Raw genomic sequence first — 25,452 nt, 5'->3', positions numbered from 1 at the left:
TGCCTGCCTTCTCTCAATATTTAGAAAAGTCCACATGTCCACATATTTTGCTTTTATTATCTTTACAAAAGTGGCCTTTCCTTTTCTGAGTTTTAATTTCAGTTCAATAACATAATATGCTTTAGGTTAGAGACCTGAAGGAGACTTTTATTATATTACTCATTCACTGCCCAACACCACCAAGTAGGCAGAAGCCTAAGAAACCAAGAAAATGAGCTTGTGTGGTATCTGGTGTACACCAGTATCATTCCCCGGAGGCCTTCTCACAGGGCTCCACGGCTATAATAAAATGACAGGATTATGATGAGGAGAACAACAAAAATGAGCTGTTTCTACCAAGCAGAGACCAGATAGTCCCCTCTGGAAGAGTACAGGATTAATAGGGATGTTTACAAAGACCTTTAAACTGCTTAGCAGTAAAAGCATTTTCCTCATCCGACTCAGGTCAAGCCTGAAGAAGTAAATGAGTTGCAAGACTACTCAGCCAACTTCTTTTGAGCACTTGACACCATATAAAAGAAAATATCACCATTTGCCATCACAAACAATTGGCCACACATTTCCTATACATTGTTAAAAACAGAATTGTAAAGCAACTCTTTCACAAATCCTGTGTAAAGATGCTTTGGAGGATGTTTTTAAAATTTAACAATGAAATAAACAGTTGTTTGAAAATAACTTTCGAAGTTATAGAACACAAACCAAATAAGAAACAAAATAGATTTCTTTTATACTGACCTTCAAAAATATTGTTCTAAGCTCAGCTGGATCTGCTCTCTTGGTTAAAGCCACCTATAAATAAACATAAAAATGTTTATATTATTAGAACAAAGCTGAGAAATCAAGCTAGCAGACTAAGGAAAAATAAACTTAAGGTTAGAAATAAGTGGATTTCACTTTTGTACTTAAAACATCAAATTGCCCCAGTGCATAAATGAGTCCCCAGATTTTAAATTAGACCCTGTATTTGGTTTCTAGAATGATAATATTCTGTGCAAAAAACCAGTTAAAGCTCATAATATCTAGTGTTTAATGTGTATTTTTTTAAAAAAAAAGAACAAAAATAAACAAACAAAAAAGTTGAAACAGATTTGTAAACACCTGGCATTCTTAAACTACACTCTAGGGGTATCTCATGCCCTTTCACAAGGGAATGTTAAAGTACAACCTGTTTGCTAACTATGCAAGGGAACATATTTCTTAAAGAAGCCAGTGAACTAGGCAAATCATATTAAAGAACCTAAGGGAATTACTTCCCATGCTTCCACCATGAGCAGGCGTGTATACCTAACTACCTGGCAATGTCAAGGAACTTCTCCCTTCCCCAACTTCTAATTTAATAAATCAGAAGTCTCCAAAGGTATGACTATTATTGTCCACATTCAGAAATACAAGAGGCTGTGGTTACCTTCCATGAGTAAAATTTGACAGATTAGCTCAGAATAGGTGTTGTGCTTAATTCTCCAGGCCACAAAGTCCAAAAACATCACTGGGGAAAAGCAAGACAAACTTGAACATGACTGCCTTGGGCCAACACAAAAGAGCCCTTATGTGGAACCAAACAGTGGGCTTATTCAGCGTCCCATCACCCAATCCTGCTGGCAAAAACCATCATGAGACTGAATTCTCACCAAGCACAGCGTCGCCCCAAGATACAGCCAAGGAGGGGCTCCTGGAACCACCCCAACACTGGAGCCATGTCACTATCCACGGGGAGATTTATGCAAATTGTTCTAAATCCCTTCTGTGTGTTTGCAAAGAGTTTTCTGAGATCTTGGGACAATGAATTCTCTGTCTCTAAATATGGAACTACTGAGCTCCTTGGCCCTCCACTGTCAGGAATAATTTTATTAACTAATCACTGAAATGGGAGAGGTAGTCTTTCTGAAACCAGTTGGTTAGTCACCATGATTCCCAAAGCAAGACTGATAACTCTTTTAATTTTAGCTCAGTACCTATAGCCACCAATACTATTTTTACTCACAAGAATTTCTTGGTGGTCTCTGCTCTTCAATAGAGGAAAAAATAGACTGCTGACCAACTTAACCCAAGATTAACGATACTGCTGACCTAAAAGTTCCCGAAGAGGAATCCTCCGGTGGGGTCTCTACTCTGAAAACGGTGGGACAGGACAAGAACTCCTGGAGGTCATAAAAGCACTCCAACCTCCACCGTCAGAGCAGAAAAATGACCTCCTCCACACCAGGAGTCCCACACCTCTGGATGGTTCAGAAGTAACATTTTGAAAAGGGCTTTCAGTATCTTAAGTTCTTAGTTGGTTTTCCTTTTAAAAGCCAAAGGAATTTTCCACAAAAGGAACTATTCCGGTTCTATCTGAATACCACATCTTAGTTCGCTTAGTTCACTATGCTATGCACTTTGTAAGGCCTCCTGGGCAATGCTATCTCAGTGTGAACTTCCCTTTCCTTAAATCGCAACAGCACAATCTGTTTACCAATCCCAAAAACCACATCTCTGTGACAGAAAGCATGGGTTCACTTTGTAACTCACCCAGGATTTAGGACACACATGAAAACAATCTATACAGTGATCACCACTTTCAAGTCACATCACCCAGAATGCAGAGAACACTGGACAGTGTTCAGAGCATCACTATTCTCTACTTGGATTCTCAGAGCAAATCAGAGAGTTAAATAGGATGGATATAACTTCCCTCACTTGAAAGAAGGGGAAACTGAGGCTCATTTATTTCCAAAAAACCCAGATTAAGAGCCAATCTGTGCCTACATTTCTAAGTGTTTCCTGAGTTTTTCTCACTTCCTACTGTGCCACATTTTAGGTAGTTTCAATGTAACCCTGACTTATGCTAACTGGGAGTACCACAGAGTGTGTACATAGAAATCAAGACTCTCCCAATTTATCCTAATACCACCAATTTAGTGTCCGTCCTCTGCTATAAAGAGTATGGCTTTAGCTGGGCATAGTGGTGCACAACTTTAATACCAGCGACTCGGGACATCAGGGCAGGAGGATCGCTAGTTTGAGGCCAGCTTCAGTAACTTAGTAAGACTGTCTCAAATAAAAAGGGCTGGAGATGTGGCTCAGTGGTTGAGTGCCCCCTGAGTTTAACTGTTCAATCCCAATAAGTGGAGTGGGGGCAGGGAACTTCAGTGTCAGACCATCTTTACATGGGGTGCAGGCCTGACTGCTGGAGCTTGCTGGTTTGCAATCCCGGTGCTCTTGACTCTCAGTTTCCTCATCTCTAGAACAGGAAGCCCTGTAGACTTGGAAGGGCCAAATATGAAATAATTACATAAAGTATTAAGCACAAAAAAGGCCAGACAGTTAAAGTGCTTAATAAATGGTATCAATCATTATCTGGACTATTTATCAAAAACTATATATAGTCTCCCATGCTTACTTTTTAATACCCTAAATAATAAGTCACCTGGCTCACAACTTTGAGGGGAGAAATAAGGAGGACAAAAGAGAAGGGAACTCATGGTCCTCAAAAACACTCACCAAACAACTGAGCAAACACTAAAGCCATTCTAACTCATGGTCCCCTCTGCTCTCCTAGCCCAGTATCATGCTCCTTCTTAAAAACTGACCCAAAGTTGCAGTAAATGGTTAATGTTCACTATGGAATTTCCTTGAGGCCAGCTGAAATTTGTGTGAGGTCCTGGGCACATTCGATTTATGCACAGATAACTATTGTTCAGTGGGGGATGGATTCAGAAAAATTCCTACCAGCCTCCTGGGCCTCATCTCTGTACTAATTCCATCTACTCCCCACCAATCAAATGTGGCTATTTGGAATTTCCATTTGAATGTCCACCCTCATTCTTATCTTCTTGTTTACATGCCACATGTGGTAAAGGAAGGACACTTATGCAATTTCACAGAAGACTACATAATGTTGCAATGAGAAGTGCCAGTGTTTTGGAGGTGTATTTAGATGGATTCTACCTGGTGGTCAAACCAATACCCAGGAAGTTCCATGAGCTGGAAAAAAGAGCCACAGAAATGTAGCTGCCCTTTTTAAGTCAATTCAGAACAGCTGTTCAACATGCATACTTTACATCACACAAGCCTGGAATTATTAGACTTAGTTTATTCTTGGGCTTCAGAAGATTCATCAAACTTTAGATTGTTTCCAGAAGGGTGCTATGTATTTTTAAAATATACTTACAGCATGTTCATATTCATATGTACAGCCACTATTCTTGAAATCTAATTGCCTGATTGTACCACTATTCTCCTGAATTTGCGATAGATTAAAACAAAAATTTTATACCAATAATTTAAAATAAACTGGCTTTCAAACTTAATAAGTAAATCACTAAGAAGGAAAACAGTTCTTTGCAGATGACGACGAAATATTATTTGGTATTTAAATCAGCACAATAGAGAATTTTTATACACAGTCAGGTAACATATCAATTCTAAACTTAAGATAAAAAGAGATGAAGGAGTTGTTACAATAGGAAAAAACTGTGCACTAACGTTTCTCCCATAAACAGGGAAAAGTCTACCATTATTCAACTTTACAATGGAAATTTCAGGTCAATTCCCTGAATCAATATTCCATGGGGCAAAATTTGAGGATCACTAAATCTGGAGAGCTTTGTGACAAGATAAACACTAGCTACACCTATGTGAATAGGTCATCAATAGCACTTGCAAAACATAAGCTAGGCATATCTTAAGAATTTTTTAAAAAAAAACAGCCAATAACACAACTTCAATAACTGCTTTTTTTAAAGGCAGATAAGAGGAGAGAAATATGACAAGAAGAACCAGAAAGATATTTTCCAGTACAAATAAATTTACTCTTATTCTAATGTGAATTAAAGCAGGCAAAGATAGAGGCTTGCTAGGAAAAGATATTCCTGAATGTAGGAATATGTTTAAAATCAGCTTTCTTATCCTGTAATCAAGTCACAGTTGCAGGCTCATTACTTTAACAAATCACAGTGGTACAGAATGTGCTCTCCAAATAGTTGTTAGGTCTAACCATGAGCAATGGGGACAAGCCTACATAAGATAAGGGACTCATTTGAAAAATCAAAGTCAAATGCAAAGAAAAGCAAGGATGTTCTAGAGATGTGAGACTCTGATCGCCCTGAAGGCTTCTTATTTCTCAGACCATCCCATGCTTGGCAAAGAAGAGAAGCTAAGAAGACACTATTTAAGTGTTGACTGAAGTGTTAATTCTAGGTTAGTAAAAAGCCAGATATTTACAATGAAAATAGGGAGCTCTCTTCAGATCTCTGGTTCTTAAAATACAGGATTGGGACCATCAGCACCAGTATCACCCAAGAACTTAAAAAATGCAAATTCTCACCCTCCACCCCAGACCTATGGAATCAGGGACCGACCAGTCTGGATATTCCTGGGCCCTCCAGATGGTTCCAGAGCCATAGATTTACATAGTATCCAGTTCTAAAGTGGAGATTAGGACTCAGATTCTCGGCCCATCTCAAAACTCAAGCAGTAACCAAGGGGGATGCAAATGAAATCTCAGGAATGGGCATCTTTAAAGCTCCCCCACAAGATTACAATGTGTGAATGGGAGCAGAGTCACTGGCTTAGAACCCCAGGTCCCAAGCCTCTATTGCTAGTCACCAATTGAGCTTTCCCTTCACAGGATTTTCTCAGTCCTCTTCCCAAACAGAAAAGTCTGTAAGTCAAGAGAAGCACAGGATTACGTGGAAAATCCCATGTCACAATTATTTATATGAAATATGAGACTAAAAACCAGAAGAGGCAGATCATCGAAAGCAGACCACCGTGTGTATGTGTGTAAGCAAGCGTTCAAGGACAAGAAAAGTGGAGGGATAGGAAGAAACATTCCTTCATACCCTCCACACCTGAGGAACCAAGTGTAGGTAGACCTGAATCCCACTGAAAGACATTCTCAGGTAGGACCCAATAACCAAGCAGCTGGGGCCCACCCTCCTTCTCCATCTTCCTGTACTTCAGAGACAAAAAAGATACAAGAAGTATACCTTCCAGACTACCTTGCAGCTATGAGGCCCAGGTGCCATCAATCAGAAGAAATGGAGTCAGATTTGAAAGGCAAAGATTGGGGAGTTGGGGGCCAGCAGGGGCACCATCATTGGAAGTGTCTGGGTTTACTGTCGCACCTTCCTGCCCTCTCACACCAGTGGTAGCATGGTCCTGAAACATCCCAGAGTTGGCAGGCAGTATCCTGACAGCACAGGACGACACTGCTCCCTTGGTGGCCTGCTCTTCTGTGAGGCTCTGGAAGTCATTCCTGAGAGTTCAACCTCAAGTCTGTTTCTTCACCTTCCCAACAAATTCTGTAAGCCATTTAATACCCTATAATAAATCTTCCTCTGCTTAAACCAGCTAGAGTAGATTCTGTTCTCTGCAAGTGAACCTTGACTGATACAATCTATAATTGCAAAAGAAAGTTTGGAATTCCCTGAAAACCACACGGTTGCCATTAACTTGAGGGAAGAAAGAAAAGAGGTGTCTCACCAAATTTAAGAAAATAATTTTTTATTGAAACCATCGTCCCTTATGCTAGTTTCCCTAATTTCTAGCAAATGAAGAGCAGTAATTATGCAAAAAGTTATTGAAGTATGAATTAGAATATAGACAAGATGCTATGTTAAGCATTTTTCAAACCACAACATTTCTGTGTAATCAAACCTCAAAAGTTCATATCACTCAACAGTTGACTTATAAAGCATCAGGCGCCACATGTTAAACCATGGGTAATTACACAAGCAGGTCATTTCAGGGGTGCTGGAGATGTTTATCAGAACGTTCAGTAGGTTGTGACGTATGTTGGCTTTTACTCTATTCTGTTGTAGACAAACATTAAACAACTGTAAAACCATCATCATTAAAATTCTGATATTAAGAAGCAGAATACAACAGTTAAGAAATAAATGGTGGTGTTTTAGCTGTGGGTCTTGTTTTGCAAAAAAGTTTTAGACACACTAGTTTTGGATTCCACTATTATCGTCATTAACCTAAAGCTAGGATTCCGGCAAATGTCCCCAAGAGTAAATATCTGACAAGAGGTGGTATGTACCTTTTCCAAAATAGACATATTTTTCTGTTTATAGTCTCAGCTCCTTACTGAGGTAGAGAGATGCTTGCTCCCACTGACACTGGCAGACAGCAGCAGGTTTACAGGAAAGATGTGGGGCTCAGCCCTGCTACTAACATGGTGACCTGGGGCAAGTTGGTTACATCTGAGTTTTAGTTTCTTCATTTATAAGATGGGCAAGATGATAATAAAATCTAAGTTAAGTCGAGAACAAGACTATGTGGCATTTCTAATTCTAAATATGAATGAAAGGCAAGTAGGTTCAACACATACTGAACTTAGACATAGGCAACAAGGGAGGGCATATTAAAATGCTATGGGATGACTAGTGTCTCGTCAGGAAATCTGGAGAATCAGCCTGAGGTGGAGAGTCCACTACTACCCCAGATGCCCAAAACTACCCCAGAATGGCTTGGTAAGAAATCCACCTCAGTTTCACACCAAATATCAGGCCGCTGTGGCTGCCTATCAGATAAACTGCAGTGAAAACATCACACACAACCCGGCTTCCACGGTGCCCTCTTCCTAATTGAAATCTTACATGTGAGCCTCTGATGAGCAGAACCTAGCTCACCCACTTGTGTCCTGCCTCCAGGCAAAGATGGGCACAGAGTTCTCAGTTCTACAGTGGGGAAGGGAAGCCTTCTAATGAGATTTCCTCCAACACAGAGGAGCCAGTCAGAGCACTGGAGCTGTGAAAATGAACTTGACTAGCCAGAGGCTTTAGGCACATGCCTGCATAATCTCCCTTTCTTCTCAAACCTCAAAAGTAGTCTTCTTTTTCTTTATAGGTGAGAAAACTGCAGATCAGAAGCAGATTATCTGTCCAGGTCCTGCCTTTCCACAGGGTCACAGTCCAGGCAGCCAGGATGCCTTAGACAGGTGCTTTGCAACCTCTGTGGAGGGTCCAGTGATCATTCTTTGTGCAGTGTCAGTGCATTTAGGGTGTTGAGCAGAATCCTGGCCTCTGCTCTCAAGATATCAGTGGCAACCTACCCCCACCATGCTGTGATATCCAAAAAAAATGTCTCCAGACATCGCCAAATATTCCCTAGGCAAAAAAAAATTCCCCCACCTCCAGTGAACAACCGCTGCCTTAGGGGGCTATACTCTACTTCCCACACATGCAGCACAACTCCTAGGGAAAGGCTGCAAAGCACCAGGCCAGGGCCGCGCTCTAAGACAAACCCCAAATAAACCACAGACCCTGCCCCAGGGAGAAGGACTGACTTATCTATGAGTGATTGGAATTAAGCATATGATAACACATGTCCTCACAAGGTACAGAGGTGGCAGAACGATGATCACACTTCTGCTGGAGTTGGGGTACACAGAGGTGCAGTCTTGAGTTGTATTGTTAATTATCAGTTACAGCAACAACGGCGACCAACTAACTTTTACTGGGACCTTAAATCTATGCCAGGTCTGCTGCTAAAGGTTTTACAGCTGATCTCATTTAAACATTACTTAAATTCTTTAAGGTGAAGAGTCACTAACATTCCTGTTTTTAGATGAGGAAGCTGAGGCATTTCAGAGTCTTCAATGAGTACTCACAAATCAGACGCAGAAGTGACCCCAGAGCCCGCATCATCTGGATGCTAATTATAATATATGCAGGATGTGCCCAGAGTTTGGCAAGGAGAGTTTAAAGCTATCCTGATGAATCATGCCATTGGACAACATTGTAACTGAAACCAATTTAAAACAGTCTTTTTGATTTGGCATTATGATTCATAAATGCTCATGGTTCAGTAGAAGGCAGACCTGCCTAATGTAGAATATTACTTTCCAGTATTACATGCTGAACTTAGTCTTATTTTTTTTAAACCATCAAGGTTACAGTATAATTAGGAACCAGCTGCAATTGTAATTACAGCTCCCAATATAATTTGTTACATATTAGCAAGTGTCAAATTACTACTGCTTCTTAAATGAATAAAAACTGATTGTGCTGCTCTGAAGACCGGGATGTGTGTTCCTGGTGGGGAACAAAGGAATATAAAAAGTATATGACATATTTATAAAGTGCTGAAAGGCTCTACTTAGGAGATCACAAGTTGCTAGAGCCCAGATAATGCCATAAAAAGTTAAAATGGCTTCCAGGGAGAATAGCTAACTTAATAAATACAGAGAAAGAGAAAACCAGAAATGACAATAAAGAAGTTGCTTCCACTAAATAATATCTTACCTGTTCCAAATTCTGCTACTTATCAACCTCATCTAACTGAAGCATAGTCAAGACCACAGAAGGAAGCAAAAAAGCAAAAAAGAAGCCCAACAATGGCACCATTTCACCTGGCTGAGCGGGGCCCCTGTACTCTCCTCCTGAGCCCAGGATTGACATGCCTTGAAGCAACTTCTCTGACTCAAGAGTCCATAGCTATCGCCTCTAAAAGCATACTATGTCACAAGCTCTGCTCTAAACTTTGCAAACATTAGCACACTGAACCTCCCAGCAGTTCCAAAACGTAGGTGCAACTACACCCCTTTGATAGATGAGGAAACTGAAATATAGACAGGTTGAGTAACTTGTTCAAGTTACACAATAAGTAACAGAGCCATAACATGAACACAAATCCAGGGTTACAACCATTATGTGACACTGCCTTTCAAAGGAAAACAAGAGAGAGGCTGAGAATGAGAAAGCAAGAGAACTCAGAGAAAAAAGAAAATCAAGACATATCAACCAATTATGATGTGTGGACCTTATTTACACGATAATTTAAAAAATCATTTAAAATTTCTAACACAATAAGGGATGTTAAATAATTACTGTGATTTTTTTTTAGATGTGATAGTGACATTGTCATGATGTTTTTAAGAAATTTTGTTTAGGGATATATACTAAAATTCTTACATATAATGATATAATGTCTGGGGTTTGCTTTGGAAAAAAATGGGGGGTGGGAGAGTATGTTACAAATAAAATAATATTGTCCATAAATGAAAAATTATAACTGGCTAGATAATGAAATTGGGATTTACTACACTATTTCATTTTTGCACATACTTGAAATTTCCATCATGAGTAGTTTTTAAAATGCTCTTATTCTTTGAAGAACCAAGTCAAATGCATCTTCCTCCAGGAAGATTTTCTAGATTCTCTAAATACAGTCTCTTCATAAAGTATTACTTGCAATTATTTCATGAGTTTTGCAATGGGACATTTAAATTCTGATATGGCTAACCAACAACATCACCTCTTGCTTTTTTCATCATTAAAAAAGAAAAAGAGCTGGGCGTGATGGCGCACACCGGCAATCCCAACAGCTCATGAGGCTGAGGCAGGAAGATCACAAGTTCAAAGTCAGCCTCAGCAAGAGCGAGGCACAAAGCAATTCAGTGAGACCCTGTCTCTAAATAAATACAAAATAGGACTGGGGATGTGGCTCAGTGGTCAGGTGCTCCCAAGGTCACTCCCCAGTACTACAAAAAAAAAAAAGAAAGAAAAAGAGAATCAGGATTGAATGAAAATGCATAACCTAGGACGGAATCTAGCAGTACCTGCTTCCTAGTTACTGGCATCCCTTCCCCAGGTAGAGCAGCCCAGCTGACTGAGTTGGCAGCGGATACCTGAGCTCTGAGGGAGGATTTCTGGGCCTTGTGAGCTGATAGGATCTCTTAGGACTCTGAACCAGCAGATTCAGTCTGAATGGCAGTGGAGCAGGCTGGCTGATGATGTGGCACTAGAGAAGATTCATGAACTCCAGGACTGAACAAACACAAAAACTGAACCTCTTCCCTACTTTTCTTTGGAAAGGGAGCTTGGGGGAGGAGTAGACAGGAGGACAGTGGGGAGAGAGTGGATGGATTCTAAAAAGTATCAAAAAAATATTTGGTGTAATTTCTGATGTAAGTCAGAAAGCTGGTCTTAAATACGACATGTAACCCAGAAGCCGACATGTAACCCAGAAGCCGTAAAGGAAAAGACTGATTAACATAAAGTTAATTGAACCAGTTAAACATCAAACCACTGAAGAAAAAAACAATGTACAAACAGATGGGGCAAAGGGACAAGGTTCTTAATTTAAAAGTCCTCTAAGGGAAAAAAAAAAATCAATGCCCAGTGGAAAATCAGGCAAAGGTCACAACTAGACTCTACTCAAGCTGCTGCTAAACATGAAACATGGACCAATCGAAATCTCCATGAATCACTGTGAAAAGAGATTATGGAGCTGAGCTCTGACTTTGGGAACTGAGATTGGAGACAAGAAAAAGGTGGAATCCTCCACTGAGTCAACATCACCTGGAAAGAAAACAACTGTGAGGCTCCTCAGAAGTGAATGAAATCCTTTGCCAATGGGCAGAGTAAAGTCAGAGACCTGAGGTCACCAGCATACTTTCAAGCCACCCAGCATACTCTAGGGACTAACTGGTCTGAAACAGCTACAATGGACACACTGTTTGGACTTGCTGGGAATTCTGCCCTGTAATGTAGCTGGGCTTTCTTTTTATTATTTATTTAGTACCAGGGATATCATAATCAAAAGGGAAAGTATTTCTATAGGCACCTCCTTTTGAAGCAGTCATTCTGTGGTCAGAGAATCATTTACCTTAGGCCCAACCCACCCCCCATCCCGCCAAGCCAAGGTCTGCTCAGCAGTAGAATCTCACTTGGAGATTACCAGTGCCAAGTGCAACTTCTCCAGTATTTCCAAATGACTTATTTTGGTGGGTAATGTAGGGCACCGGGTAAGTAGTTTATTAGAAAAAGAAAAAAGTCTCCAACAAACCATAAAAATGCAATAGAAAAATCTTCCCCTTTCACTTTGACAAAGATTGGCACACCAAATTAAAGAACAAGTCAATGAATAGTGTCTAAATGCTATGGAACAGCTACTTTAAGTTCCTATGGAACTTAATCTTACCCAAGGGACAATTTTAAAATATTTCAATATTTGTTATGCACTGAATTGTGTTCCCCAAATTTGTATGTTGAAGTCCTAACCCAGTACCCCAGAATGTGATTTGCCATATGTCAAGAGTATTTAAAGTGTTAGGCTCGAATTCGGGACCCCCAAAAGACCACCAGAGACCCAAGATCGATGTAAGCAGCAAAGAGGTGTTTATTGCAATCTAGCTCGGTCCTCTGAGTGCACAGAGCAACTGGTGACGCTGAGAGGCCCCGAGCCCAGGTTTGCAGCAGTTTTATACATTCTTTGGAGAAGGCAGGGACTTCACATACATCATAGCATCTCTTAGCAAATCATCACACCCCGCGGGAAAATCAAATAACAACTCTGAAACATGATTAGCACATTCACTGGCAGGAACAAGTTAGGTAGGGATGATTGGTTACTACAAGAGGGGGATTCATTTGAACTGATTGGTTTAAGCCAAGAGGGGTGTTCCTGCTGAACTACAGGGTTTCCCAACCACCATAAACTACTGGGAGGGTCATCTGGAATCCCAGGTATTTCCCTGTCTCATGCTGATTGGCGGCTGCTAGGGGGTTGCTATGGATCCCCACCTAGCCTGACTGAGTCAGGGACACCTGGCTCAGCAGATCTCTCCTGTTATTTGTAGATAAACAACTTAGCAGGGTGGGAAAGTGCCTAGGAGTGCTCTGTGGGTCTTTCCAAGGACAAAGGTCATGGACAGGCTTTGCTCTGAGGTAGAGGCTGGTTTTTCAAAAGAGATTATTAAGTTGAGATCAGTAAGGGGGACCCTACTCTAATATGACTGGCGTCCTTATAAGAACTGGAAATTAGGATACAGACACAGACGGAAACACAAGAACACGCAGGAAGAAGAGAGCCAGCCAGTGACAAGCGAAGGAGAGGACTCAGAAGAAATCCACCCTGCCTGGACCCTGATCTCAGCTTGATGAAAACAACAAACTCTGCTACATTTAAGCCACCCTGTCTTTGGCAATGCCAAACTACCACAATGTCACACAGCACAGAGCTGGTCTACCTGGGCCAATTATTTCTTTCATTCCTTCATTTGTGTTGAATCCAGACTCAAGCATTTCCTTTTAAAAATCCTCATGTCTCTTTGGGCATCTCCTTAAATTCAGCCCTTTTCATTCATAACTTGACATTTTTTAAGTCAGGACAGAGTCTCAGAGATTGTCTCATTTTCTGCATTGTCCAATTGTTTCCTCATGATTGGATCCAAATTAAGTAATTCAGGGAAGAGTGCTCCTAAAGTGTACACCCTCCAATGCATCATATCAGGAGGCACAGTATGATAGTTTGTTCCATTTGTTAATGGTGACTTGGTCGAAGCAGATCTCTCCACTGTAAGGTATTTTCTTCCTTTTGCAAGTAGTAAGTAATTTACAGGGAGATACATTGAGACATTGGAAATTCTAACAATCTTTCACCAAAGGGCTTTAGCATCTATTAACAACCCTTGCCTGAATCTATAATTGCTAGCCAGTTGCAAAGTGACGTTTTCCCCTTCTTCTAATTCTAGCATCCCTTTCACCTACAGGTAACATTTCAGTAAAGAAAGCATCATATCTCTGTCCTCCAGTGCACTTGGACTCCCATGGGAAGTGACAATAACCCTCTATAAAGAGCTCAGGCCTTATGTGTTAAAATACGTTTTCAATTGGTTTTTTTTTTTTTGGTAAACTACACATAAAATTTATCATTTTCACCATTTTTAAGAGTACAATTTAGTAGCATCAAGAATATTCAAAATGTTGTATAACCATCAGTACTACCCATTTTATCAGCCCAAACACAAACTCTTTTAATTAATTAATATCCAAATGGTTTTTAACAGCCCTTTTTTTCTAACAATTACAATAGGAATAGTAAGAACTTTGTTTAACAAAATCTGCCCAACCCTATAGAAAAATTCCAGGAAACATTCTTATCTCTAGCTGAGCTCTAAGCTAAATAAACAAATAAATAAGTAAGCTCCCATTTTTTTTCTTGCTACTCTGTTGCCATGGCTTTATGGAAAGGAATTTGAACAAGGGTTGGCTATGTCCCCTGAAACCACTGTAAAGGATAAGGAGGGAATGAGTATGAGGTATGTGTATGTAGGTATGTGTATGTACACACACACACTCACACACACACACCCATAAATACATAAAATGTGTATACATAAATGTGTGTATTTAAAAAATGGAAGTCACTTCTAGCGTTCCACAGAGAACAACTGTTAATATTCAAACTTGGTCAACAAAAATAAACCATTGCGCAAAAAGCCGGTAGACCCAAATGACAACATCTGAACCCACTGATCAAACATAAGATCACAGAAACAACCAAAATGATATGCCTCCCAGTGTGAGCAGCCCGTACCAATTACTCAGTAAACTGATGGAGCACCCAGCACCACCTAGGAAGTATTCTAGTCAAAAACAAAAACTAAGACCCTAACTTGATGAAGCTTCTAGTTTTATCACTTGGCAAGAAAAGCTGAGGACAGTGCAACAGGACAGGGATGCACGCAGCAAAATCCAAACTGTGGGAAACTAAAGGAAAGATGACCCAATTCCCTCACCAAATACACTGCAAGGAAACAACAGAAGAGGGGAAAACTAAAGATTGACGAGCTACCAAAGGCCTTCTAACCAAAAGCCATGTGCAGTGTGTCTGAATCCCGATTATAGCAAACCTACTGTGCAAACTATAACTCAAGACACAGGTTGAACATCTTTACTGGATTCAGGAAACCAGGAAACAGAACTAAGAGGCCTTCCAAAAACTTTGGAATAGGAAGAACTTTGTTTAACAAAATCTGCCCAACCCTGTAGAGGAATTCCAGGAAACATTCCCATCTCTAGCTTAGCTCTAAGCTAAATAAACAAATAAATAAGCAAGCTCCCTTTTTTTTTTCTCTCTCTCGCTACTCTGTTGCAATGACTTTACAGAAAGGAATTTGAACAAGGGTTGGCTATGTCCCCTGAAACCACTGTAAAGGATGAGGAGGGAATGAGTATGAGGGGACACAGGAGACATATTCAAGTATTAATATACAGCCAATACCAAGGCAGAGTAAGCTTTCTAAAACTTTAAATTTTATTTAAATTCTATTTAAGCTAAGCATGGTGATGCACACCTGTAATCACAGCAACTGAAGCAGCTGAGGCAGGAGGACTGCAAGTTTGAGGCCAGACTCAGCAATTTAGTGAGACCCTGTCAATAAAAAATAAAAAAGACTGGAGATGTGGCTCAATGGTAGAGCACCCCTAGGTTCAATCCCCAGGACCAAAAATTAAAAAAATAAATTTTATTTTATAGGCATCAGAAGCCATACTATGTAGCAAGGTAATTTAAAGAAGGCAGTGTAGCACAATGGTCATATGCATAGGCTCTAGAACAGGGCTGCCTGCTCTCAAGCCATGTCTGTGCCCCTTATAAGCCATGTGACCTTGGACAGGTTACTTAGTTTCTCTGTGCCTCTTGAAATTTAACTCTTCTGTATAAGGGAGCATTCACATATCATATAATTGTTATAAAGATTAAATTATTTGATTATAATACAGAACGCCCAGAACAGTGCCTGGCTTTTAAGGTGTTAAATAAAAATAAACTAATGTTATTTTCATTTGTGTAACCTTTCTAAGCCTTAAATTCTTTGTCAAATGACATTAGGAATGCCTCCCCTGCTACCTCACAAATGATTATAAAGATCAAATAATGGAACTTGGATCTTCATATTTTCTGGTTACTTTACTCCCTATAGCCTGTGAGCTTCTTGAAAGCAAGTCCAGTAGCTTCCTCATTTTTGGAAGCCCCACACTTTAAAAAGTGGCTACAAATCGGTAGAGTCAACTGCACGCTTGAATGCATTTTTTAAAACTGTTAAGTGTTACACCCATGAACACAGTACTGCCACTACCATGGCAACGAGTCAATCTCAGAAGATTCCTCTGGCAGTTCTGGGAAGAATGGACCGGGAGAAGCCAAAGGCAAGAAGACCATGGAGATGATCCAACTAAATAGTAATAAGGGTCTGAATTTAAACCGAAAAGGCAGGATGCGTGTGCTCCAGGGAAATAAAAGGGTTTCACTGACCCATCACTTTCCTGCAGTGTCTTTCCCAGCTGCCTATCATAGGCATTTAATTGAATTAACTAAAAACTTCAATGAGAAAGTTAAGTTTCAGGCTGACAGTAAGGAGTTAAGAAGATGCATTCAGTTCTAGATGAGCAGAATTTGGAGTATTTTTGAGACAGACCAGCTGACACTCCCAACAAACATCTGAAAACTCCACCTGAAACTCGAAAGAGCTGCCTGGGCATTTCCACTCAGAAGGCAGGTGTCACCACGGGAGCTAGAGGAAGGAGGGCAGAGCTTTGGGGGACACCAACATTCCAGAGGAAGCAGAAGATGAAGAGAAGCCTGCAAAGAAGTATAAAGGAGTAACATGAAAGGTAAGGTGTCAGCTGTGAGGGGATTCATCATGGAGGCTGATGGTGGCAGTTCCAGGAAAGAAAGGGGTGGGCGAGACACAGTCCCCTGAGGCCACAAATGAAGAGAACAGGCTAACAGGTTTAGGAGTGAGGTTCCTGGTGGCCTTTGGAAAGCCTATAGGCAGAAGCTCATCTACAGAATTTTAAGTACAAGTGAGTAGCAAAAAAACCAACCAAACAAACAAAGCCTTAAATAATACTTCAGAGATATGCTCTAAAATAATACTCTGGCTCCTTGGTGAAACTGAAAGAAGCCCTAAGCACCCTAAAATTTATACGGGATTTTGTCACTATGTATTTAATTCTACAAAAAGTTAGGCTAATTTACAATGAATCCAAAAGGTGTTGTACCTTTGTTTTCGAAAGGCAGTTACACTTAATTACATGGTAACAAGAGTTCCAGATCAATATTCCCCAAACATAAATGTGCTTAGGATCTCCTGGGGATCTTGTTTAAATGCAGTTGCTCATGCAACAGGCCTGGGGTGAGGCCTGATCCGTTGCATTTATAACAAGCTCCCAAGTAAAGCCAACACTACCAGCTCCTGGACAAAAACTTCTAATGACAAGTCTCCAGGAAAATCACTTGCAGAAGGTGCCTGTTGAAGCAGCCATTATGGTAAATCATGAGCTTTAGCTAAGCACACCATGTTTTGTTCATGTAGGTCAAATCATTTTATGTCCACTAATTTGAAGTTAAGTGGAAATGTTCTGCAGACTCCAACAGACACATTTGGCCTTTCCATTGTGATCACTGCAGATGTGACAGATGGTCCTGTTTCCCATAGGGTGATACCAAGCACCCAGAAAAGTTAATTACTCATCCAAATTCTCCACCTCAATGGCAACAATGGGTGATGACCTGGGTTCTCCTACTTTCTGGTCCAGGGTTCTTTCACTACACAGAGTTATTGATACGGACTGGGGGGACAGTCCTGGAAGCTTCTTCCCACTCAAGAAAGTGGTGCAGAGCACACTAGGCAGCAGGGTCTTCTGCACCTCCACCTATAACTGTGACCAATGTTTAGTAGAAGACACTAAAAATCACATCGTGTCTAAGTCCAAAAAACTAATAAACATGCACACATCTTTTACAAAAGATATCACAAAACAGCAAGAGTACCAGGAAATTTGACTCTCATCAAATCAACAATTTTCGTGGATAATGTGGAAACTGTGGCTACATGTGGAAATGTAGACAAAGCTACCAGTCTAATAAGAACCATTAAATAGAGTAGTTTATTTAGATTGAATTGCAAAGAATTTCAATACTGCTAATTAAGCTATACTGTCAGGATCAAAAGCCAAAAGAAACCATCCAACCCTTTTCTTCACTCACTCAAAGGAAAAGGTGAGTCTTGAGTACTCTGTTAAACATTTCCAACCAACAAAACAGACTCAGGCTCCACAAGTTAACCACTAAGAATAATTCTGAATTAGCAGAATTCTTAGACCAAAACCAGCATCTAAATGAGTTGCCTGAAAGAGTAAGAGGGCCTGGTTTAAAATATCATTCAATTGCTGTGAAGTACTTTGTTTAAGGAACTGTATTACTGCAACAGAGCACAACCTCCTCCCTGAGCATGACCAATATACAACTACCGGTTCACACCGTCCTCTGTTCCAAGACTCGCCCTAAAGCAACCAAGGAAACATGAAGAATAGTGCCTATGAGGCAGCAGGCACCAGGCAGGCAGAGAAGGGAGGGCAATGTTCAGCAAGCCAGATTTTCACAGTGAGAATAAAGGAAGGACTGGCTTCCCGTATAAATTCATCAAAAGCAGAGGCTTGTCAACAGGGCAAAATGTCTTAAGAGGCAAAAGCACTGGGAGTCACTGCTCCTCTGGTAATCTTCTAAAATAACTCACTACCAAAAAGACCTTCACCCTAATTATCTTATACTACACATTGCCTTACATCTCTCGCCATCCACCCACCCTAGTCCTCTACTTGCTGATTAATACCTGTGAATAAGTGTAAGAATAATGTTACCCCATACCACTGGACAAGGAGCAGGGAAAGGGCTCTAAGACCAGATGTATGCTGTTCATAGAAAACCTCGGAGTCTTCCCAAGAGACAACTGGGACTTCCAATCAATTTTAATGATGAAGCCTATATTCTAGGATAATTACAAAACTGTAAAAATTTGATGTCTAAGCACCAAGGGGACATGAAAAAGAACTGAAAAGAAGTTTTCAAGGAAGAAGAGAACTTGAAGTGACCTTTGTGCACCCCTCCCTTAAATTAACAACACCGGGGATTTTTTCTGGCTAATCTCACTTTTCTGGTTGCATTCCTTTCTTATCCCAGGGAGTCAGCAGAGGATCACTTGAGGCAAATAGTTTGGATCAAGGGTTGTGAAGCTTTTAAAAATCCTGAGGCTCAGGCCACACCCAATGAAATCAATCAGATTGTGTGGGTAAGACCACACCCTAAACCCCCACCCCCTGAATTAGCATCTTTCATATCTGCCTGGATGATTCTAGTCGGTGGGAACCAGAGTGAGAAAAGCAAAGGAGTTCAAGGGAACTAGAACCAATTACAAATGTTCCTAGGAATCCAATTCTTCACCTGGGAAAGGGGGAAGGATTGAGGTGGGGGGAAGAGTGAAGATCACTGTGTTCTATGAATTTTAATGCCCACTCAGCTCTAACAATTAGCGAAATCCTGAAATTTGAACATTAATGGAACTGTGGAAACTTGCTGTCTTAATAACCACCATGGTCACATAAAAAGAACTCAGGATTTCTTTCCTTCCTTCCTGGGGGTGGGGGGGGGGGGAATGGTCTGCTTGTGCCTGAGGTTGTGGCTCAGCGGTAGAGTGCTCGCCTGGCAATTGCAAGGCTCTGGGTTTGATCCTCAGCACCACATAAAAAATAAATGAATGAATGAATGAATGAATGAATGAATGAATGAATGAATAAAGGTGTTGTGTCCAGCTACAACTAAAAAATAAATAAATAAATAAATAAATTGGTCTGCTTTACTCTGATATTACCTAATACCTGGCAGATTTTATTGTACCATAAGGGAGAGAAAAAAACCCTGCCACATGAAGAATATCCTTAATCACCTCAAGCACAGGTACCTTCATAAAAAAACCTCAGAGGAGAATTTCTTATAGGTGAGATTACATGAAAAAGACAGAGGTTAAATGTACAGCCCAAATCCTATGTAGTAGAAATTGGATTAAAATCTTTCCAAAGGTTTAGGGCAGTGGTGTCAATTGTACAACTCTATGAATACATTAAATACCAACTAATTGTACTCGTTAAGTGGGTGATCTGTATGGTATATGAATTATATCTCAATTGAGCAGTTTTAATTCCTGCCCTATTGAGATTTACAATCCTCTTGGAGAGAAGGAAAAACCACATCTAACAAACAGTGCAGCGAAACCTCTACTGGGTGACAAAGGTGTTCTAAGATAAAGACGACTGTCCTGGGCCAGGGGCAGTGGCTCACACGTGTAATCCCAGTGGCTCAGAGGCTGAGGCAGGAGGATGGAAAGCCAACCTCAGAAAAAGCAAGGTACTAAGCAACTCATAGAGCCGCTGTCTCTAAATAAAATATAAAATAGGACTGGGGATGTGGCTCACTGGCTGAGTGCCCCTGAATTCAATCCCTGGTACCTGCCCACCCCACCCCACTTAAAAAAAAAAAAAAAAAAAAACACTGTCCTGGGATTAAGGATATATGCATGTCCCTAATCTATGGTTTATGAATTCTCACACATGTACTTTTGTAAGTGGAACTCTCTTTTAAGGCCTGGGAGAGGAGGGAAAGACAGGGGTAGGGGTTAAGGTAAGCACAACTCTGAAAACTGATGGGTAGGGCTCAAATCCAGCCTATACGACCTTGAGAAATTACTGAACCTCCCTAGAACCAGGCTTTTCACTTATAAATGAGGACAGAAACAAAGCACCTGTTTCTTGGTATTATGAAAACTAATTTATTATTTATGAAGCACTTGGGAAGGCACATAACACACAGTAAGCACTATGTAAGCAATCGTTAAATAAAGCCTGGTTTAGGTGGGGACACCTAACTTCCCCTCCCGATCCAATTCCTACACTCTCCCATGCACCTCCTCTCCAAGGGCTATACTACTCTGTCCACAATAAGGTGCACAGGCTGAGAGGACAGACTCTGAGCCAGAATGGTATGATTTGAATTCTAGCTCTGGAGTTTCCTGACTGTCAGGTTGTGGGCCACTTACATAACCGCTTATTGTTTCAGAGTCTTCTTCTTATACAACAGGGATAACAGAACCTAGTTCAGAAAGCTGTCAGAAGGCTGGGCAGGGTAGCACATTCCTGTAATACCAGTGACTCTGGAGACTGAGGCAGGAGAGTCACAAGTTCAAAGCCAGCCCCAGCAACTTAGCAAAACCCTTTTTCAAAATAAAAAATAAAAAGGGCTGGGGATGTGGCTCACTGGTTAAGCGCCTCTGAGTTCAATCCCCAGTACAAAAAAAAAAAAAAAAAAAGCTGTTAGAGGTATTAAATGAACTAATAATGAAAATATTATAAAGCCCTGGAAGTGAATCCAGTATCTTAGTAAGCATTCTACAAGAGATTGCTACTTTTTTATTTTTTTTCCCCCTTATTACCTGCTGGTTCCCTAAATGTAGCATGTGCTCTCACTTCCTTGCCTTTGATGCTGTTTCTCATCACTGGGTTGGATCTTTCCTCTTTCCAGTGCATTCCTTATGATATACCACCACTTCTGAGAAGTCTGCCTCAGGCAGAAATGAGCTCCTTCACAAAGCCTTTGAAATAGGGGTTTTACATCAGAGAACTCAGCCCCTAGTATGGGTTTGGTTTTCTTGAAGGCCTGATATCTGATTCATTTTATTATCCTCAGTCTAGTCCTATTTGCAACACAAGAAAGAATACACAATTCCAAGTGCACCAATGTCACAGCAATGACCCATCCAAGAATGAAAAATTAATAAAGTCACTAGTCCTTCAGAAAACATTTTTCATTATTATTAATGCTTTAATTTATCTCCCCCCCCTTTTTTAGGTTAACTTCACCCAAATTACTGGTCCATGTCGTTTAATATCTGAACATCTGTCACTTTTCATGCCTGAACTCAAATGAACACTCTCTAACTTTAAACAGTTTTATGTAGTTTAATTTCACCATTTTTTTTTTTCCTTTTGCAGTACTAGGGATTGAACCCAAGGCCTCACACATGCTAGGCAAGCACCCTACTACTACCCTACATCACCAGCCTTTTTGTTTGTTTGTTTCATTTTGAGTCAGGTCTTGCTAAGTTGCCCAGGCTCTCCTGAACTTGGGATCTTCCCACTTCAGTCTTCTAGCCTCAGCCTCCAGAACAGCTGGGATTACAGACATGCACCAAAATGCCCAGCTTAATTTCATCATTCTTAATGTATAAAACCTGACAATGACAAAGAGGGAATGTCCATTACAACCAAAAAGGACAGAGAAGATAGTATTATTTTTTAAAAATCCATTTTTTATGTAATTATGTAAAATAGAACTTTTATTTTAAAAACTTATTTTTATCTTAATAGACACTGAGTAGTTTTGGAAGTTTTTAAAATATTCAAAACAGCACAAATAGTATAGAAAGATACTATAACCAGGAAACAATAAGGATTATGCCTATAAGAAAAGGAAAGTTGCTTGGGTTAATCTAAAAAATACTAAGAGTGGGTGGGCTTGGGATATAGCTCAGTTAGTAGAGTGCTTGCCTTGCATGAACAAGGCCCTGAGTTCAATCCCTAGCACCACCAAAAAAAAAAAAATACTAATGCTAAGGGGGGTTAGAAGTATAACTCAACATAGAATACATGCAGAGACCTAGGTTCAATCCCCAGTATAAAAAAACAAAACAAAACTAAGAGTTTCAGATCAACGTGTTACTATATGAAAAAACAAATACCTCTTGCTTCATTAAGTGGCAACTTTCCTGGTAAATATCAAAATAAAAAGCAGATCAGACTAGTTCTCAGTCTTCCCACTTAAACTATCTAAAGGAAGAAAGATACAAATAACCAGTTACATTTGAATCAATACAAAGATCAAAAAACAAAGATGAGATTAGGAAATAGCTAGCTGAGACCGAATCTACCCGGAAAATAAATCTGGCTTGGATGTTCAAACAATTCATTCCAATGAGTAGAGTAAGTGTTGGGATCCTGCAACTGCAATCCTCAGGTTCACAGCCCAATTTCTTAACACTCCATTGAGGTGGACTTTCTTTTACTCAGGCTCTTCAACTTTTCATTGGGTCCATCCTACACCCAGATGAAATTTTCAAGTTTATGCCTCTGCAACTGACAACATGGAATAACTATACTCCAAGGAAAAAGCAAGGAGCACCACCTTTAACTCAGGAAACCCGGTATGGACAGCAGCCAACAGAAGCAATCCAAAGGAAGGTGCCCAAAGGCAATTCGGCAAGAGACATTCATTCTTGGACCTAGTCAGACCGGCCACAACTTCACTGTGAGACCTTTTAAGACCACATTTACTACACTGTTCTTAAGCTCCAATGAGGGACATCATAAGAAATGACCTTATGAACCCACAAATGTGTATTTATGGTCCTGAGGTAGTTTCAAATGCAGTTCACCCACGGCATATAAAAGGACATGGGGAGAAAGAGTTCTCAGATAGAGACCTCTCTCCCAAGTAACTGACCTTTCTGATTATTTCCTCTTTGTTTCGGCTGCCAGAAAAATGCAGTTACCTCTAGTGAGCACCTACTTATTTCCCACTAACCTTGGTCCTGGCTTTATCTAACTTTCTCTTTATCCTGGCTTTCTTATCTACTCAGACTGGATTTTGATATGTCTTGTTGGATTTTAAATGTATGTATACATGAGGTAAATCATTAGAAATCCTGAAAAGAGATGAGATTAAATGAATATACAAACAAAAATACAGGTTCCTAAACAGTAAAAATGAATGTTTCATTTTTCTATAATTCTCACTACATGGCTAAAAATCAATTGCTCTTGGTGGGATGTGACATTTTAATAAAAATACAACCAAAAAGTTCCTATTTCCATGTCACTTGTTTACTTCCTGTTAGTTAAGTCATAGACTCCATCTCTGTTTGGTTTCTTCAATCACTTCATCTCTGAAAGTAAATTTATTTAGTTTACCTACAGATATACAAAGTAACAATAAAAAATGGATATTTACTCCCACCTTCTCAGGGAACCAATTCACTCCCAATTCTTAAGACTCTAACTTCATGAAAACTTACTGAAAAGAAAAGGCCAAAAGCTACTGGGCTTAAAAGAATTAATGGAGCTTCCAAAATTAACACATGTGAGTACACACAGACACACACACACACACACACACACACACACACACACTCAGGAGCACACACATCAGAGCACAATCCTGAGAATGAAACAGTAATTACTAAAAAGAGGCCACTTAGGCCATCTAGTCTGGGAAAACGAAAAAGCTTGTAGATTTGGGGAGCCTGGAGAGACTTAAGTCACAGAAACAGTATTTAAATATATTTGTCTGCTTACAATTTCCATTGCAAATGTGATTAGTTTGCTTGAATAAATAGGAATATGATGTGTTGGCCATGTTTTCCTCTTGAGGGTTATCACAGAGTTTTGATTAAGGACAAATGTTTGAAATGTTTAGTATATTTAAGTTCACTGCACTTAAAATGAGCTAAGAAGTTGTATAGACTTGATTAAAGGACTGCCTTCGTGAACTTAAAATTAAAAGCAATAAATTCCAATGATTCGAGTGATTGGGACTAAATATGGTATTCTGCCAGGAAAGTTGAAATGCAGTCCAAAGAGACTGAAATGGTGTCCAGGTTTCAAGACATGGTGAAAGAGGAAAGGTCAAGCGGTCGGAGTTGCCTTTCCTGTGCGTTAGTGAATGATTCACGTTGCATAGAATTCCTTTTAAGTATAACTTCACAGGAGTGACAAGCTCCCAGGACAATCTGTTTTGTCATTTCCAAAATGATACTCAAACGCTCCGAGGCTGGTTTGTAAATGTTGTCAGATGGGGAGAGAGGAGTGATGGGAAAGAGAGACGGGGAAGGGTTCCTGGTCTTTTCATACACACAAGGACAGGCCAAGTCTCCCAGGCAGTTTCCAAAACGGAAGTCAAGGTGACTCCCCCACCCGCGGGAAGGCGGGGCCCATGAAACGTAATCGGATAAGGCTTTGGCCCTGGCAGTGCCCCCCTGGAAGGAGAAGCCCGGGTCAACTACAACCGGGGTCAGAAGCAGAAGAGTCCCGGGGTGGCCGAGGGGACCTGCTGGCCTGAGCCCTTCCCTTCCCCAGGCGCACGGGGCCCCAGTCGCGCCCGCTCCTCCTAGCCGGCATGGGCGCTGCGCCGCCGGGCACCGACTCCCGTCCCAGGCCAAGTGGGAGTGTCCAGCTGGCAAAGTTTCTGACCATACCTCGGTCCCCACACGGGCCGCAAGCGGCCCGGACGAGGCCGACTCTGCAGCCTCCGCAACTGCAAGGTGGAGCAGCTGCCCGACACCCGCTTTTCCCCCGGGTTGCACCAACCTAGGCACGTGCGCGCCCGAGCGGCGCGGCCGGGGCCCAAGCTTACCTTGGCGGCCGCCATGCTTCGCCCCGGCGCGGGCGGCTGCGGGGCCCTCTCACCGGCTTGCTCTTACTGGGGACCCCGGAGGCTCACTTCCCGTCCCGGCAGCAGCGGGGGCGGCGATTCGGCCCGGCAGCGTGCGCGCCCGGCCTGCCTCCCCACGCCCTCCCGCCGGCGCGGGTCATGCGGGCGCTGCCTGCCCATTGGCTGGGCCAGGCCGGGGCCGCTGGGCGCGCGTGATCCCGCGGCCTCTGCCCTGAGGCCGGGGAGGGCCCAGGCCTGCGGCAGCCTGAGGGCCGACACGTGACTCTGGCTGCGCTGTCCAACAGTGGCCAGGCGGGTGGGACCAGGCCTGGCGCCAGCCGGTCACCTAGGGGACAGGTGACCCGGTGAGGGAACCTGCAGGCTTGGATGGTACCAGGAGCTACTTCTGGGCCAGGT

General features: G+C 41.3%; 1 protein-coding gene across 1 annotated transcript in view; it reads right to left on the bottom strand.

Moving 5' to 3' along the window:
* Positions 1-25,247, bottom strand: part of Slc25a13 (solute carrier family 25 member 13) — a 186,825-nt gene extending 161,578 nt beyond the window's left edge. Inside the window, exons 1-2 of the mRNA XM_078040387.1 lie at positions 25,018-25,247; positions 739-792 (exon numbers count right to left, since the gene is read on the bottom strand). Coding sequence (XP_077896513.1) covers positions 739-792; positions 25,018-25,032 — 69 coding nt within the window. The 5' untranslated portion in view covers positions 25,033-25,247. The remainder of the gene's footprint in view (positions 1-738; positions 793-25,017) is intronic.
* Positions 25,248-25,452: the final 205 nt, after the last annotated feature.

The sequence above is a fragment of the Ictidomys tridecemlineatus genome, chromosome 2, assembly GCF_052094955.1.
Source record: "Ictidomys tridecemlineatus isolate mIctTri1 chromosome 2, mIctTri1.hap1, whole genome shotgun sequence".
Lineage (NCBI taxonomy): Eukaryota > Metazoa > Chordata > Mammalia > Rodentia > Sciuridae > Ictidomys > Ictidomys tridecemlineatus.
The sequence above is the reverse complement of the archived record's forward strand: the minus strand, read 5'-3'. Positions and strand labels throughout refer to the sequence as shown.